The sequence below is a fragment of the Heliconius melpomene genome, chromosome 20 (assembly GCF_056956725.1).
Source record: "Heliconius melpomene rosina isolate 202511_hmr_F chromosome 20, ASM5695672v1, whole genome shotgun sequence".
Classification (NCBI taxonomy): domain Eukaryota; kingdom Metazoa; phylum Arthropoda; class Insecta; order Lepidoptera; family Nymphalidae; genus Heliconius; species Heliconius melpomene.
The window spans coordinates 11475721-11493533 of NC_140408.1; the positions used below are offsets into that span (position 1 = coordinate 11475721).

General features: G+C 46.8%; 2 protein-coding genes across 3 annotated transcripts; one reads left to right on the forward strand and one right to left on the reverse strand.

The window, feature by feature from the left end:
* Nucleotides 1-238: 238 nt before the first annotated feature.
* Nucleotides 239-11790, forward strand: dom (domino helicase). Of its 2 annotated transcripts, none has more exons than XM_085205310.1 (12): nucleotides 239-834; nucleotides 3175-3368; nucleotides 3445-3874; nucleotides 3947-4087; nucleotides 4527-5770; nucleotides 5866-6900; nucleotides 7550-8240; nucleotides 8317-8625; nucleotides 8798-9016; nucleotides 9904-9942; nucleotides 10017-10973; nucleotides 11394-11790. In XM_085205310.1, the coding sequence occupies exons 1-12, from the start codon at nucleotides 775-777 to the stop codon at nucleotides 11640-11642; spliced, it is 5568 nt and encodes a 1855-aa protein (XP_085061436.1). In that variant the 5' UTR covers nucleotides 239-774; the 3' UTR covers nucleotides 11643-11790. The 2 variants fall into 2 exon arrangements, with proteins under 2 accessions (XP_085061436.1, XP_085061437.1); XM_085205311.1 differs by having other exon boundaries at nucleotides 10017-10967.
* A 2720-nt stretch (nucleotides 11791-14510) lies between these two features.
* LOC146528002 (uncharacterized) lies at nucleotides 14511-17802 on the reverse strand. Its single transcript, XM_085205314.1, has 7 exons — nucleotides 16973-17802; nucleotides 16779-16894; nucleotides 16035-16133; nucleotides 15827-15903; nucleotides 15575-15683; nucleotides 15419-15494; nucleotides 14511-15078 (listed from the first exon to the last, which is right to left on the reverse strand). Exons 1-7 carry the CDS (start codon nucleotides 17061-17063, stop codon nucleotides 14600-14602), a joined length of 1047 nt encoding a protein of 348 aa, XP_085061440.1. The 5' UTR covers nucleotides 17064-17802; the 3' UTR covers nucleotides 14511-14599.
* Nucleotides 17803-17813: the final 11 nt, after the last annotated feature.

A 17813-nucleotide genomic window follows, 5' to 3' on the forward strand; every position in this document is an offset into this window, starting at 1 on the left:
GCATTTTAGACAGCCATTACAATTTACGATATGTTATATCGTAACGTCAGCTGGTTCATTTCGTTTCGTGTTCGAGTTTTAAAATGACTTGATATTTTTTTGCGAATATTTTCCGTGTTGTTATGAATAATTTGTAAAATATCATTATATTTATATTATAGGTATTTACAAAGTTACGGTATAAAATAATTAAAAGAATAATATATTGTGATATTTAAACACGGACAACAAATTTAAGTTCTTTGTCAATTTCGTAATTTTATGTAGTGGCAACATTAGCTAAAAGCGAGACACAATAATCTATTAAAAAAATTGAAATACTGTGAAATATCAATGGAATTTATTAAAAATTAAATAATAATACAATAGCGTTATTATAAAAGAAGTGTAATATGTGATTAAATAGATGTAATACGTAGTGCTTTACGAGATTTGTGCCGATTAAAGATCGCGTCTTGCAAACATCTATCGCTTGTAAAAATGGCCGCCGCCGGACTGCGCTTGTCACAGAGGAATGTTTATAGCGGCTTATACAGGATTTACAAAAGTTTCAATAATGTGAATGATTGGGATGAGTCGAACGCAGTAGCTGGTTTAAATTGCTAATAAAATAATTGTTAACCCCTTATAAAAGACTGAAATTATAAATATAATTATAAATAATCAAAACAAGGGTTTGGCGTCAGGAGTAGTGTTGTGAAATTGTAATAAAAGTAGATTGAAATTAAAGTGAAATTTTCAAAGTAATTTTTACCCGCCTCGACATGTTGCATTATGAGTGTACAAGATGAAGGCATCTCGTCTTTTGGAGCAGTATCATCATTACCAGTCATGGTATTTATTTTATTTTTGTGTTCTTTTTTAGGGAAAAGCATCTACTCCTACTGATAAAAAATGAATATATTCACTAAACATAAATAGCAAAGTTTGAAGAACATTTTTCCATAAATTAAATTCTTGTAAGTAATTACAGTAGTCATTTTCATTTTAACTTGCTACTTAGTTGTCCTGTGTTGACAAAAACAATAAGCGGTAACAAATCCTTTTTTATGTGAACTGTACTGAATAAATTGAATAATAAATTTTAAATAAAATCATTTTTGTTAAAAAAAAAAAATCTTGAATATTGTGTCTACAAACATTTCATTTAGGTGCATACTAAAAAAAAAATAATATTTAAGAAAGATGTGAAAAATATTAAATGTTATGGAATTAAAATTAAATTCTTATTTAACCCATTCATATGACTACTTCACCACATTCATATATTTTATATGATTATTCAAATGTGGTGAATTATTTTCTCATGATTATACATCAGAGATGTATATGGCAAAGAGAAACCAATTAATTTGTTGTTTCATTAGATTTTCATTATAAACTGTAAGTAAACACACCTATTAGAGGTATTCAATAAAAAAAAAATGATATTTAAAATAATATCTAATCATATAATATCATAATATCTATCTAATCATATAATATCTAATTATATAATATCATATAATTTAATAATATCTTATCTTTATACTTGGTTCAAAAGCATTGTCAAAGGAAATTTAGAAATTGTATTGTTTTGAGTCCCATAGACTGCCTAAATTTAAAAAGTACTAATCTACTGCACATAGTAGCTTTTTATACATTTAAAAAATTAGAGATATCTTAAATATTGTATTGTATAACTACAATAATTATTATTGTCATAATCTTCACCATTATTGTTTGGTTGGTTGGTTGGTTTATCATTGATTTTAACTAAAATATTTTTACAATATTTAAGATATCTCTAATTATAATAGTATAAAAAATTTTGATTGGAAATACATAATATGTGGCATGAGAAAAGTTTAACAAAATTTATTGTATTTATTTTTGGTCCTATTATGGCACAATGGAAATGCAAATGCAAACCATACATAAAATTCTTTATAAATTTGATTCTCACTCTGTTATGATTATAGTCATTATAGACGACATGTGGAAGTTCCTTGAAATATTACTAAATATAAAAAAATTAAATTAGCTTTACACTGTATCCCATACACAGAAGAGTAGGCAGAGGGAACTTAGTGGTAAGACACTATGTTCCCCTTTTTCCATGTATTCTGTGGAACTTCCAATGGTGGGCTTTTGCCTTGGTGCCAGAGCGACGATGGGACAATATTGATAAATAATAATTCATTTCCTCATGTGGGGCTAGAACCTACAACCGTCATATTTACAGTCACACTTTGTGATTCTGCACCACAACTGGGCTCATTTAATTAATGGAATCAATTGTAATAAAACAATTAGCAAGTAGTGTTAAGACAGTCATTTTTTCCTCTCTCCACCAGAATTTGATACTGCAATTGAGTGTCAAAACATAATGCCACTTTTATTCTGACCAAGCTCTTGAAATTGGAGAAATGAAGTGCTAACTGGCACACTTAGAATGCCATTATCAATAAACAGAACAGAATTAAATTTATTTAGTTATAATTGTTTCTCTGCAGTTGAAGGGAATTTGACCCACAACCATTTTGCATACATGCAGAAGCTTTTCTATCATTCCATAATTTGTTACAATAAAAGCAGAATTGCATGTAATAATAACTGCTTCGATTCATTTTAACTATAAATCTATGTTTGATCATTTATGTCTGGTGAATTTTAATATTATAGTTGTTGCTAATGATTATGATTTTGAGTTTGGTTGTATTGAATAATAATGAACTGGATAAACGAACTGGATAATCATTCGATTAACATTGTTTGGAGGCTAGTTGTGGAGCAGAGACAGGTTGTGGGTTCGATTCCCACTTGAGGAAATAAAACATTTAATGTTTTCATTTCTTCATTCTTGTAAGTAGTTCTTCTAAGTAGTAATATTTAGAAGAAGAACAAGTAATTGTTAACCTATACAAAGTCTTAGGTTTTAAAAGTAAATGTTAAGCCCCTCTGGATGTTGTAAAAGTAAACTAGGTAAAAGTGAACAGAATTTTATAGTTGGTAAGCATATTTTCTATTCATTATGTACGAGGGAACATATATGAATTTGGATAATGGAAGTGACTTAATGGGAATGGAGTGTCATAACACTGGGTTCCCTCTGCATACCTTACAGGATACAGTGTGAAGTTGTTAATTTTAAAGAATGCTATTGAATAAAAAATAATAAATGTGATGTAACAGGGTGTGGAACGTGGAGGTGGCTGTGTTGGGGGCGGCGCGGCGGACGAGGCTCTCAATGGTATGGGGGGGCCCGTCGGGGACGTCCTCGGCGAGCCCCCGCGCAAGCGCACCAAGTTGCTGCCCGACGACGTGGCCGCGCTGCGCCGCCGCGTGCTCGACTACAAACAGCTGAGGCTCAAGAACATCAGGGACAGGTGAGACACGATCCCCACTGTATCGCCCCGCGTCCTGGACGCGTCGCCCTCTAGCCGTCGCCGCGCTCGGTTACAGGTTCACGGAGCAACTGAGCGAGCTGTACTTCCTGCAGGCGGGCGGCAACATGATGGACTACTCCGCCTGGCGCAAGCGCCCGCCCACGCCGCAACTCGAGGCCTTCCTGGACGCGCGCCGCCCGCCCGCCGTGCCCCCGCCGCCTGAGCCGCCGCCCGTGCCTCCCGCTGCGCCGCCGCCCGCCGCACCCCCGCCACCCGCCACGCCTTCGCCCGCCGATGAGATGGTGGAGAAGGCCAAGCAGGAAGCTTACGTGGCGGCGCGCGTGACAGAGCTGGCGCGCGCGGGCCTGTGGACGGAGCGCCGCTTGCCGCGCGTGCTGGAGCCGCCGCGCCCCAAGACACACTGGGACTACCTGCTCGAGGAGATGGCGTGGCTCGCTCAGGACTTCGCACACGAGCGGAAGTGGAAAAAGCAGGCCGCTAAGAAGGTATCATTGTACTATGTCGCATAAAATACTAAATAATTAAATTATTAATTATAAATTATAATGTTATTGCAGTGCGCGCGTGCAGTTCAAAAATATTTTCAAGATAAAGCTGCCGCCGCCCAAAAAGCAGAAAAGGCTCAGGAATTACAGTTGAAGAAAATAGCTGCTTTTGCAGCAAAAGAAATAAGAATGTTCTGGACTAATGTAGAGAAGGTAATGTTAGTTTAATATTTTATGAGTATGTGTTTTACATAATTATGACTATTCATATATGAAGTAGTAGTAAATAGACAATAGATGAGGCCAGTCGTGGATCAGAGGCATAGGCGAGCGACTGTAAACGCGACAGATCGTGGGTTCGATTCCCACTCGAAAAAAAGAAATATTTATTATTTTCATTTCTTGACTCTGGCAACGAGGCTAAGCGCGGCGAGTTCCGCCACTTATCACGCAATGCCTCTAGAATTCGGCGAAAAGTCCTTGATCGGATTGGAGTGTTTTAACACTTGGCTCCCAGGTTCCCTCTGTCTTCCCTGCTATGTGCGGGATTACGGGATGCAGCATAAAGCTAAACAATAAAAACAAATATATAAAATTTTGCCTTGTGATGTTCAAAGCTATTTAATATATTTTTTTCATTATTTCTTTATAGTTAGTTGAGTGGAAAAGAGTACAACGAGTGGAGCGTGCACGTAAAGAGGCTCTCGACGAACAGCTGAGCTACATTGTGGACCGCACTGAGCGGTACTCGCGCCAGCTCGCCGCCAATCTCGACGCGCCCGCAACCACCCCCGCCGCCCCTCAAGCCACCACGCCCGACACGCCGCCCTCCGACGACGAGTTCCAGCCGCGAGGCGACTCCGACGACGACGAAGAGACCATCGCGGCCGCAGAGCGAGAAGCCGCGCACGACGCCGCCGACCACCGTGATGAGCTGGAGGCACTGCACCGCGAGTCAGGTCTCGACCTCGGCGACCTACTGCCTCCTGGCTACCTGCCAGCGCACTCGCCGCCGCCCTCCGACTACGACCCCCCCGACGACGACTCCGCCGACGACGAGCAGACCATCGCCGCGCAGGAGCGCCGCGAGCGCGCTGAGGATACCGCCGCCGAGCTGGACGCGCTGCGCCGCGAGGCTGACCTTGATGTGCGCGACCTCCTCGCGCGATACGCCGACGCACCCCCACCGCCGCACCCGCGTAGCGACGCCTCATCCGGCACCGACCTCGACTCTGATGACTGCACGGACGACGACCATTCCGACACGGCCTCGTCGTCTGCGTCGGAGCAGCTCGAGTCGCTTATGGACACAGAGGAGGCGGGTGGGGAAGAGCAGCGTGTGGAGGCGGCCGCGTCACTGGCGGCGACGCTGCAGCCGACGGGCACCACGCTGTCGGAGACGGCGGTGGGCACGCCAGTGCCGCGCCTGCTGCGCCACGCCCTGCGTGAGTACCAGCACGTGGGGCTGCACTGGCTGGCCACCATGCACGCGCGCCGCCTTAACGGTATCCTGGCTGACGAGATGGGCTTGGGCAAGACCATCCAGACCATCGCTCTGTTGGCCCACTTAGCGCTAGAACGTCGCGACTGGGGGCCGCACCTCGTGGTCGCGCCCACCTCCGTCGTGCTCAATTGGGAAATGGAGTTCAAGAAGTGGTGCCCTGCCTTCAAGATACTCACCTACTACGGTACAATCAAGGAGCGCAAGCTGAAGCGCGTGGGGTGGACCAAAGCAAACTCTTTTCACGTGTGCATTACGTCTTATAAACTAGTTGTGCAGGACCATCAAAGTTTCCGACGGAAAAAGTGGAAATATCTCATCCTGGATGAGGCTCAAAACATAAAAAATTTCAAATCCCAGAGGTGGCAGATGTTACTCAACTTCCAAACAGAAAGGTAAAAACTTTAGGTAATGCATGCAAACAGTAAGTCGGCAGTAGTGTGCCGTCAGTCGACGCGGTGTTAATGTGGGCATATGTGTGTTTTCATAGGAGGTTGCTGCTGACGGGCACGCCGCTGCAGAACAGTCTGCTGGAGCTGTGGTCGCTGATGCACTTCCTGATGCCAGACGTGTTCGCGTCGCACGCGGAGTTCCGCGAGTGGTTTGCGCCCGTCGCCGGCATCGCCGAGGGCGCCACGCGGTACAGCGACGCGCTCGTACGCCGCTTGCACGAGGTTCTGCGGCCCTTCCTGCTGCGGCGCCTCAAGGCCGACGTGGAGCGCCAGATGCCGCGCAAGTACGAGCACGTGCTCATGTGCCGCCTCTCCAAGCGCCAGCGTTTCCTCTATGACGATTTCATGGCGCGCGCCAAGACTAAGGAGAGTCTCGCTTCCGGCAACCTGCTCAGCGTCATCAACGTGCTGATGCAGCTGCGCAAAGTGTGCAATCACCCCGACCTGTTTGAGCCACGCCCCGTCAGCTCGCCGCTGCAGCTCCCTGCGCTGCACTACCGCGTGCCCGCGATCGCGCTCATCGCCGCCGTCGCCGCGCGTTGCGAGCTTGCTGCCCGCCTGGGAGGGGACCTCGCTACGCTCGAAGCGCGCGGCGTGGCCGCGTTCGGAGCACACCGCGCGCGCCATCTGGCGCCGCCGCGTCGTCTCGTCGAGGAGCTGCCGGACGCGCCGCGCGCCACCCCGCTGCGGCCGCCGCCCGCACGCCTGCGCCTGCACCTGCGCCTCGTGCCGCGCACCCCGCCCGTCGCCGCTCTGCGCGTGCCGCCCGCCATGCCGGTGGTGGCCGCGGGCACAGGCGTGCCGACCGCTACACAGCCCGCGACGCGTGCTTCGCACCCCGCGCCCCCGCCTGCTTCCGCCGCCGCCGCCCTGCAGGGAGCACGCGCGCGTTCCCGCTTGGCGGCTCACCGGCGGTCGAGCTTGCGGCGGCTGGCGGCTGTGAACGAGCGCCGCTGCTGGCGCCTGCCACTGTATGGCGCGGACCTGCGCACGGCGGTGCACGCGGGGACGCCGCCGGTGCCCGCGCGCGACCTGTCCGAGCTGCTCGACGAGATGCACGACATTATCGACAGGTAAAATTCCCCAATTCAAAATAGATTAATAGGTTGATAGATAGATATACAGGTAGCATAGTTTTTATTAATTTAAGGCTAATTATCTAATATCTTGAAATTAATTCTTGACAATACCAATACCAAATAATGAAAGATTACAAAATTTGGAGAAGGATGTGTTTAAAAAATACTTGGACAATATTAGACCAGACCTGTAGATCTGAAGGTTCTGGGGTCTTACACTGCTAAATTGCGTGTCCGACTAGCACTTGAGCAATTTTTTTATGTATACAGGTGTAATTGTCAGCACCACTTTAAATGAAACTTGAAGTTTTAACTACTCTATAAAGGCCTAATATAATTCAGAAAAAAATAATTCCCAAAAATGAAAAAGTTATTTTCTCAAACAAAATAAATAATAAAATTATTGTTTTAAAATAAAATGCCATTTGTAAAGTATAACATAAACAGACATACACTTACCTGTCAAAGCGTCGTTATCTATATTGTCGTTGAACTAGCCTTATGGAATTTTCAGACATTTTTTCAAAAGATTTGAATTTTGTCAAAAGATTTTAAAATTACTTATGGAAAAATCATCAGTAACTTTTTCGCTATAATCCGTTGATTGTTACACCTTTACAATGTATATGTTTAACATGTTCAGGTTCGTCATCTGTTGGGCGTCGTGCCGCGCGGCGGGCCCGCAGCTGGTGGCAGGCGCGGGCGGTGGTGCGCGCGAGTGGCGGCGGCGCGCAGCTGGCGTGGCGAGGGCGGCGCAGGGGCCCGCGCGCGCCGCCCTTGCGCTGCTGCACGCGCCCGCCGCGCGCCACGCCGTGGCATTTCCGCACCCGCGCCTGCTGCAGTACGACTGTGGCAAGCTGCAGACGCTGGCGACGCTGCTGCGGCGGCTGCGCGCCGGCGGCCACCGCGTGCTCGTCTTCACGCAGATGACGCGCGTGCTGGACGTGCTGGAGGCGTTTCTGTCGATGCACGGCCACACGTACCTGCGGCTGGACGGCGCCACGCGCGTGGACCAGCGCCAGCCACTGGTGGACCGCTTCAACGCGGACGCGCGCGTGTTTGCCTTCATCTTGTCCACGCGCAGTGGCGGGGTGGGCCTCAACCTGACGGGCGCAGACTGCGTCGTGTTCTACGACTCGGACTGGAACCCCACCATGGACGCGCAGGCGCAGGATCGTTGCCACCGCATCGGGCAGACGCGCGACGTACACGTGTTCCGCCTCGTTACCGCTGCCACCGTTGAGGAAAACATACTGCGCAAGGCTGAGCAGAAGCGCGCGCTCGGGCACCTCGCTATCGAGGATGGACATTTTACCACCTCATACCTGCGCGCGGTACGTACATACACTAATACGACTAGATTATTAGAAGATCAAATGAATAACCATCCTCTCATGTTTTATGTGACAGGCTAATATCAAAGAACTTTTCGGCGGTGAGAACCCGGAAAACACCGCGACCACAACCGCCGGAGAAGTCTCCGACGCATCGGTGGAAGCAAGCTCCGGAGGCGAAAGCGGCGAACTGGAGTCGGCTCTGGCAGCGGCGGAGGACGAGGCAGACGCGGCGGCGGCGCAGGCGGCGCGCGCAGAGGCTCAGGGCGACCTCGCAGAGTTCGACGAGACGCTGCCATTGGACGATGAGCGCGCCGCCTCGCCAGCTGGCGCTCGTACCGCTCAAGACAACGATGCCGGAGAGTTCGCCGCGCTCATGAACCAGGTATTACATTATATACCTACCACTTGTATGTTGTTAACAAGCAAACCTTGTTAACATGTTATGTAGTTACCAAAAATTATGATCCACTGGCCTTGGAGAACCTAAATTATAAATTTTCGTTATGTCGTCTTAATAAAACATAATTAAATGTTAATATATATCTTTTTTTTAGCTAACGCCAGTAGAAAAATATGCAATGCGACTTGTGGAGACCAGCGAAGCGGCGACCGAAGCCGAACGCGCCGCCCTAGGAGAGATGCGCCGCCAACTGCGCGAGTGGGAGCAGGCGCGTCGTGCGCTGCGGGACGAGCCTGCGCCGCCCCCCGCCGCCCCCGCCGACTCCGAGCCCGACCTCGACCTCACCTACAGCCGGGAAGATGCGCGCGTCAAGGTGCGTGCCCGCCGGCGGCGCCGCGTGCGCCCGCCGCCGCCCAGCGCCTCGCCGCCGCCTCGGCCTCCCTCGCCGCCGCCCACGCCGCCCTCCGCGCCCGTGCCCCGCACGCGCTCGCGCGGCACCGTGCACATCAACCTATGGACGCTGGACGAAGCGGGCGCGGGCACGGAGGGCGGTGGGCGCGGGGGACGACGCGCTCTGCGCAATGGCACACTTGACTCATGGCTGGCCGGCGCCCCGCCCGCCGCGCCCGACGCCGCCGACAGACAGAACAATAAATGATTTGACACTGTACCTTGCGTTTTATATTTCTGACGTTCGACGTTTTGGTGCCGCTCGATACTCGCCCGTAAATGCTTGACCTCGCTCTAGGCACGTGTGCTCGCGATATGCCACCAAAACGGCGACGCGCCGATCGCGCCGCGCATGAACGTCAGGGATGTAAAGCGTGCAAGCATTTACGGGCGACTACGAGCGCCCACCTTCCCCGCCTTCCTTCCGCCCGCCCTACTGACACTGTCGGTAAACAAATATTCAAACAATTATTAGAATAAATTACATTTTGATTAAGTTATTTACATTTTATATATACTCGGGAAGAGATCACTTATTACTATTAGCAAACAATTACAGTTCAAGTAAATTCTTTTCTCTTCTCTCATTTATAATTGTAAAAACTAGTAAAAATATATACTGTACTGTGTTATAAATATAAAACAAATGTAATATGGTAATATTGGAGAAACAGTTAAGTTATAATCGTTTAATTTTGTGAACTAAATACCACTTGTGGGGTGAGTCAAAATATATATGAAAAACATTGTTGAATTATAAGATGGATGCATTTTTTGTAAGAGTATATTTATTACACATTTTATCCACAGGTATGGATCAGTGAGAACGGTGCTATTGAACGGATGCCGGTAAGTGTTAACCGCACAGCTTGTTAGTTCAATGTCTCACAGTACCGAAGGCACTAAAGATTGCCCACTTACAGATGTGGTGTCCGCCCACGCCGCCCTCCAGCGACGCCGACGTCTACTGCGAGAGCTGGGCGCGCCCCCTGTATCGCCGCGGCGCTGCCCCAGACGCCCTGTTGCCGCCCGTGCGCTGGCGGGACGTTCGCGCGCCCCGCTCGCCACGCCGCGCCCGTCCCGCGCCCCGCGCCGCTCACGCGCCGCCCTCGCTGTTCGAGCGCGCCGGGCCCCGACCGCGACAGAGGCCGCGCGCGCCCCCGCAGCCCGTGCGCGACCACGCCGCGCCGCCGCCCGACTGGGCGCCCTGCGAGGATGCTGCCTTGCGCCACGCGTTACGCCTGCAGCGCCTGCCGCCCGACCCGCCCGCTGCGCACGCGCCCAACTGGGACTGGCTGGCCGATCTCGTGGGCGAGACCGCGCGCGCCTACCGCTCACCGCGCGCCTGCCGCGACCGCCACGACGCACTGGCCGACCCCGAGCGGGCGCGCCGCAAGCACCGCAAGACGCCGCCCGCGCGCCGCCGCGTCGATGATGACGCGCCCCGCCCGCCGCTGCAGCGCCTCGACGCCATGCGCGACGCCGCCGAACGCCGCCGCGCCGCACCCAAGCGCCGCCTCGACGACGCCGCCCAACACAACCCCAAGCACGCCGCCCTCCTCGCGGATCACGGCGTCGACTACGACGCACCGCCCACGCCCATGGAGGTGGCCACACGCCGCGCCGAGCGCATCGCCAAAGAGAAAATGAAGGCGGGTGGTGCGCAGCCCCCGCCGCCCCCCCAGCACACGCCGCCCGCCGCGCCCGCGGCGCCGCAACGCATCGTGGTGGCGGCGACGGCGGCGAGTGCGGGAGCGGCAGGCGGCGTCGGGGGAGGGGCGCGTGCACCGGCACAGCTGCTGTACCGGCACCAGTCGCTGACGGCACGCCACCATCTCAAGATTCTGCACCACGCGGCGGCCGCGCAGCCGCAGGTACGGGTAAGTACATTTCATGTAGTAAGACTTTCACTGCATATATATGGTTTGTCGCAATACGACCAGCCAAATAACAAAGTGTCTGACCATATTGTAATCTCGTTATTTCTACGATATGCCCACATGCCACATTTTTCCCACGTCATGTGTAATTAATGAGTCATGGCAGCCCTGGAGTTAGTTTTAGATAGTTTTAATATTAAGATTTTTCTTACTTTTGATTTATTTCATTTTCTTCCCAAGTAATAATGCACAGATAACATAACTTCAGGGCGGCGACGACTTATCGATAGTACTATCTCTTCGTAAGCTAACTTGTGAATGGCAAGTAGTCGTTAAAAATCCTTACTACAACGCTGAGGCTGAGACATACCACATACAAGAGAAGATGATTGTAGTACATAGTTAAATTATGTTTTCCAGAGCGGGTCACCGAGTGTGAGCGCCGCCCCGGAGGGCGCCACCGTAGTGGCAGCGGGCGCGAGCGGCGCCGCCCTTCGTACGTTGCAGCTGCAACAACTGCGCCGTGCTGCCGCTCGCGCGCCGCCCCAGCACGTGGTGCTGGCGCACCTCGCGCCGACTGCGCACCACGCGCCCCCTGCCGCCCCCACCGCCGCCGCCAACGCGCCGTCCGCCGCCGCCCACCCCGCGCCACCCGACTCTCAACAATAGTAAACTGAGTCGATGCATTGTGTAGTTTTATTTATATTTTCCAAATTTTTATCACCCATAAAATAATTATTAATACTATATACGTTCTATATATTTTTATTACTATATACGTTCCGTTATTCAAAAATCCAATACAATATTAAAAATAGTCAGTGCTGTTCCATAGTATTGTAACTTCGAACACAATAAATGTTCCGGTTTGTGCAAAAGAAAACAATCAACAAATTCTCTTATGCTTATTAAAATAAAAACCGGATAAGCGCCAGTCAGTCTCGCCCACCGATGGGTCCGTAGAAAAAATGTAGATCTCGAAATTTTCAGAAATTCAAGCTTAGCTTAGTCAGAGCCCTTTCAATCAATCAATCAATCAAAAACACTTTACTGCACAAAGAAAATACAATTAAATTTTTCTAATTTAGATACAGTGCATAGGCGGCCTTATCACTATAAGTGATTTCTTACAGGCAACTTTTTTTTTAACAAAAACTAATAGTATGATACAATTGGTGGCGGTTAACTTAGCATAAACATATTTTGTAATTTATTATATCAAACATATAAACATACGCTATTCATATATAAATACATACGTACATTCATAAATACATATATATATATATACATAAATACACACATAGATACCATATATACATTCATATAGAGATACAATACTATTATATATATATATGCACAAAACAGATACATAGATTATAACGATAGGTAGTACTCCTTTACGCCCAATGTTAATAACCAATCCTAATCCAAAATTTGCTACCATAGATTGAAATAGACAGAGATGGAGGTAGGCATGCAGGTTAGTGATTGGATAGACATGTCGGACAGTACGAGATAGACGTTAACTGGAGATAGGAGATACATTATTAATATTGGGCGTTAGACGGCGCTTAAAGATACCAACTGATGTCGACTGCCTGATGCACCTGATGCCCTTTCATCGGATACCTCACTTGAACTAGCGGCGTTAATACCAAATTTTACCCCACTTAAGGCTATTATTTTTTAGGATTTAACTACAAATGTATAGAGAGTTAGAGATTTTTCCCTGAACTAATACTACTTGTAGATACTAGCTGCCAAACTTCATAATTCTAAGTCAACCGGAACTACCCTATGGATTTTAGATTGTGTTTATAGAGTCGAAATATGTTTTTTACAATATAAACGGCCATATTTTACTAACCAAATGTAGAAATACAATTTGTATCGAGTTGAACAAGTCTATTTATTGTAAAAATGGCGGATATAACCCAATTGATAAAATATCAAAGTTTAATTTAAAATATTCACAGTATCTGTACTCTGTACAGGATGGAATTGTCAGCACCACTTTAAATGATACCACAGTTTTAACTACTCTATAAAAGCCTAATATAATTAAGAAAAAAAATAATTCCCAAAAATGAAAAAGTTATTTTTTCAAACAAAATAAATAATAAAATTATCGTTTTAAAATAAAACGCCATTTGTACAGTATAACATAGGCACGCACACACTTACCTGTCAAAGCGGCAACGTCGCTTACGTATGTGTGCGTCATACGAAATACAGGTATGGATAAAAATCGTGAAAAGAAAAAAAAATCCTACGTCCAAACTGTTGAGGTACTTTGATTAATTTTTTAGCTCTAGGTTTGAAATATTATACCCTATATGCAGTTTCAGTAAAAGGAGCGCTGCCTCTTCCATCCTGTATAACGTTTTACATATAGATTATTTAAAGAATAAAGTAATTTACTGTATTTATAATATCGTCCTATCAGCGTGCTAGACGTGTCCAAGGCGATATCTCACCGTTTTTTATTTGACAAAGTTATTGAAACTTAAGAGTGAAAGTTATTCCATTATCAGGGAAATTTTATCAAGTTGGCTATTGGCTTTTATGACATGTAAATTGGACGTTTTCGGAAAAATTTAAAATTGAAATAATTTGTGGGCTATGGTATTGTGGCGATGTTAATGATTGAGACTTCACATACAACTCCTTTATTATATTTTAAATTTGGTTATTTATACGTTTGTTTGTATTATTTATACAATAGTGGAAAATAATTTCACAATTGCGTATGTAGCGGATAAATTTAGGGCGCTAACAGTGGCGGACTAAGGAGGGGGCGGCGGCGGCGCTCCGCCCCGGGCCTCGGGTCCTCGGGGGCCTCCAAATCGTGAAAATTCCCTTGATCAAATCCTAAATAAGCCTTTGAAAAAACGCATAGTATCTACTTAAGAGGAAGTTTGAGGTTGGAGGGGGCCTCCAATAAACAAATAAGTACAAGGATTAGTGCTGTCTGTACCGTATACCGTAGTTTACATTATATTAATTAAAATTACTTTTATCTTTCTAATGTCCATTTAGTTTTTTACTTCAAGTTCCTAGGGCCTCCAGACCGACGTCATTTTATAAAAGTTTGCATACTCATTAACCTGAAAGTGGGGCCCTTTCAAAATAAAGGTACAACTCAAACATTAATTACAAGATGTAAACTAAATAAGCATACACACTAGTTTGCACATGAAAAAAAATTGTGATATATAATTTTTTTTTACACTGGGGGCCTCATTCAACGACACCGTCCCGGGCCTCTGACGGGGTTAGTCCGCCCCTGGGTGCTAATATGGCGTGTTTACAATTGAATAATATTAATATTTGTGCAATACCCCTACAAATTCAACGCTGTGCTTACGTCCGCAAGTCTTGGCTCCAGTACCGCAGGGAGAGCCCTTGCCGCTGATGACATCCTATGAAGCAGCCACGTAGTGCTTGCACTTTCTCAGAATCATAAAATCAAGCTTAATAAAAGGCGGTATGCGGGCGAAGCCGTAAGTGGGTGCTTATTCAATAAAATTGGTGTTTTAGTATATATTTATTATAAACTTAAGACAAGATCAGTGCAGTTATTCGTTGTGGTAAGCTTAGAGCTTAGCATAAGGTTGCCCACGTCAGACCGGCGTGTGCTGGCAGCGGCAAACGGGCGCGCGTTCCACGTGCACGTGCACCAGACGCAGCGAGGACAGCAGGCGCGCCAGCGGGTCCAGGGCGTCACCCAGCGCGTCCGCAAACGGCCGCAGCGCTTCCCGCAGCGCGCCGCCTGCCTGCGCCGCGCACGCCAGCAGCGGCCGCGCCAGCGCGTTGTGTGAGAGCGCCAGCGCCGGCTTGAGCGCCGCGTCCGACGCCGCCACGGTCGCGCCCGCCAACACCGCGCGCGTTCCCCCTAGCACGCAGCGTGCCATCGCCGCCAGCACGGCCCCGCCCGCCTCCGCCATCAGGCGTGGCACGGCCAGCAGCTCGTGCAGCAGGGTGGCGGCGGGGCGCGCGAGTCTGCGTGCAGCGCGCTCTACGCGGGTGTCGGGCTCGGCGCGTGCCCACAGCCACTCCGCGCCGCGCTCGAAGCGGTACACTTCGATACGCTCCAGACCCACTTCGCATAAGAAATGTTACCATAAATAAGAAAAGAAATACCTATAAAATAGGGGCTACGTAGCCCGATGAGAGCGCTTGGACGGTTTCCAAGAGGCGCGAGTTCCAATCCCGCTACGTACAAAAAATATATGTTTCCTAAAAATGTGTCTTATTATAATTGAGGTCGTCGTGGCGCAGTGACGGTTGTTGGTCCGAATCCGGCAGAAAGTGGAGAACCGAGTGTAATAACACTTGTTTCACTGCATATCCTAGTAAGTAAGTAAGTAGGAAGTTTCATAAAATATCTAACTAATATTCTGGAGACGAGGAGCTGCCTGCTGCTCCATGAAATTCTTTACCTGTGTCGTTTTCTAAGTTTGTGTCCTCCATTTTAGGACACTCTTTGTTTTTCCAGATGCAACTCTTTAAAGATTTCTGTAAACCCATTATTGAAGTTACTTTTATTACGAATATTCTATGCTATTCATAGTAACGAGGTGATATTTTGGACTTACATGCTGTCTTTGTTTTTTGAGTGTCGGTTGGTCGCTGTCGCCTGCGGCGTGACGCAGAGCTTCGCTCACTTTTGTACCTTCACCGACACACGAAAAGACGTGATCCCATCTTGTTTGAAATGTATTAAATTATTTTATTGTCCATGGCACATTATACTTACATAAATTTGCACTCATACATACACCATACATGTGGTGTACGTAAGTAGGTACATTTTATTTGTATTAAAGTACAAACAACAAAAGTCTTACGGTTGCGATTGAAGGGCGAAGGCCGGACAGGCCAGCAGCACTGTCGTAGGTGCTCCAGTGTTTTCGTATATTGTCTTCTACTTGCATAATATAAGTATAAACGTAATATTATTAAGACATCGAAGTTATTTTAAACTAATACCTTATAATAATAATATTTTCTTCAAAATATAATCTACTAAGCGTATAGTGTATACGCAGTACCCACTGGTAGCGACGAGGCTACGAGGGCGGGGCTGGAGGAGGCCGGGAGACGCGCGCCCGCATTACCCGAGGCCCCACCGCGTCGCTGTTTTTGAACCACCACCTTGTGTTGTTAATATTGAATATAATTCATTTATCATTATTAAATCAACTGTATCTAATACCTATAATTTTTCTGTTAAAATAATGAAATCTATTTAAAAATATACATTTTTTTATCTTGCTTCACACCAGTGGCGTAGCTAGGGTATTTGCTGCCCGGTGCGGCTTGGGGGACTTGATGTCCTTTAAAATGGTCTAAGGTCTAAAAAAAAAACAAAACAAAGTGTCTTCTACTCTCACTTAGATCAAGTGTCCAGACACTAAAATGTGACATTGGCATTTGATGTCCGTTGCGACCGGACCGCTCGCACCCCCCTAGCTACGCCACTGCTTCACACTGTATCCTGCACACAGCAGGATAGGCAGAGGGAACCGTACAGACTAGTGTTAAGACACCCCGTTCCCTACTTCTTGCCGAATTCTAGAGGCATTGTGTGTTGAGTGGCAGAACTCAACGCCGCGCTTTGCCTCGACACCAGAGCGAAGAAATTTAATTTCACTTCCTCGAGTGGGAATCGAACCAATCAACCGTCGCGTTACAGTCACACCCTTGTGCCGTATAGATTTTTAGTTGAGTTATAAACAATTTAGCACCAGTGTTAATTATAAAGTATAAGTAAGTATGTTAATGTTATTTAAAGTGAACCTGAACATAGGACGCGGACTGGTCGCTCAAAAGCACCGGCGAGGGCGGGTGAGGCGCTTCGCCGGCCGCTGCGCCGCTCTCTGTGGGCGCCCGACTCGAGCTTGACGTGTTTACGTCTGTAAACAGAGATTGCTAATGCGAATATTTACGAACTAAAATAATATTTTTTCGTTCTAAATTGAAATATTAATAACCGTTTCCTATTTCAATTTCTTTAGCTTCCACTCCTCTATTAGCTGTTGAATTAGTAAAATTAGAAACAATCTTTTTTTCTGACATTGTCATAGGATCTGTTATTTTATATGGTTGACGTTTGCGGCTTGACAAATTAGATTGACCAATAATGTCACACAGTATGGGAGATATCTACTATCTTCTCAAAGTCCAGAGTCATGAAGAAGGTAACGTAACTTGAACGTATAATAGTCACTACATTAAACGAAGAAATGAAAAATGCAACCGAAGTGTCTTAATGGGAACGGAGTATTGGTTCCCTCTGCCCACCCTAGTATGGGCGGGATAAAATGAAAATACAAATTTAAATAAGTATTTCATTTCCTCGAGTGAGGATCGAACCCACAACCAGTCGCGTTTACAGTGTGTACACACAGGACTATGTTTCTTCTGCCTACCTAAATTAATAATATGGATTAAATTTTTCCTCGACAATTAAATATACCATACCTACTTAAAGTTAAATGTACGGTCCTATTTTTCTTGGGTGATTTTTTATAAGAAATACCACGATTCTATTCAAACTTTCCCGCTTTTACTAATCCATACCAAGTATCTATTCACTCATACTATGTATCAATTCACCCCAAAATCTATAAAATTTTTCATGTACTAATATTTATATTGATATCAATAAAGTTAAATCACCATTGTTTTAACTGACACACTACACTTGTTCCCAATTCACCATAGTATAATAAAATCATAATATATAGTAAATAACTTTTCGGAGCACAAATTAACGCTGTTCGACGTATTTTATTTTACCTTTCCCTGGTATCCGTACCAAACATAAATGTC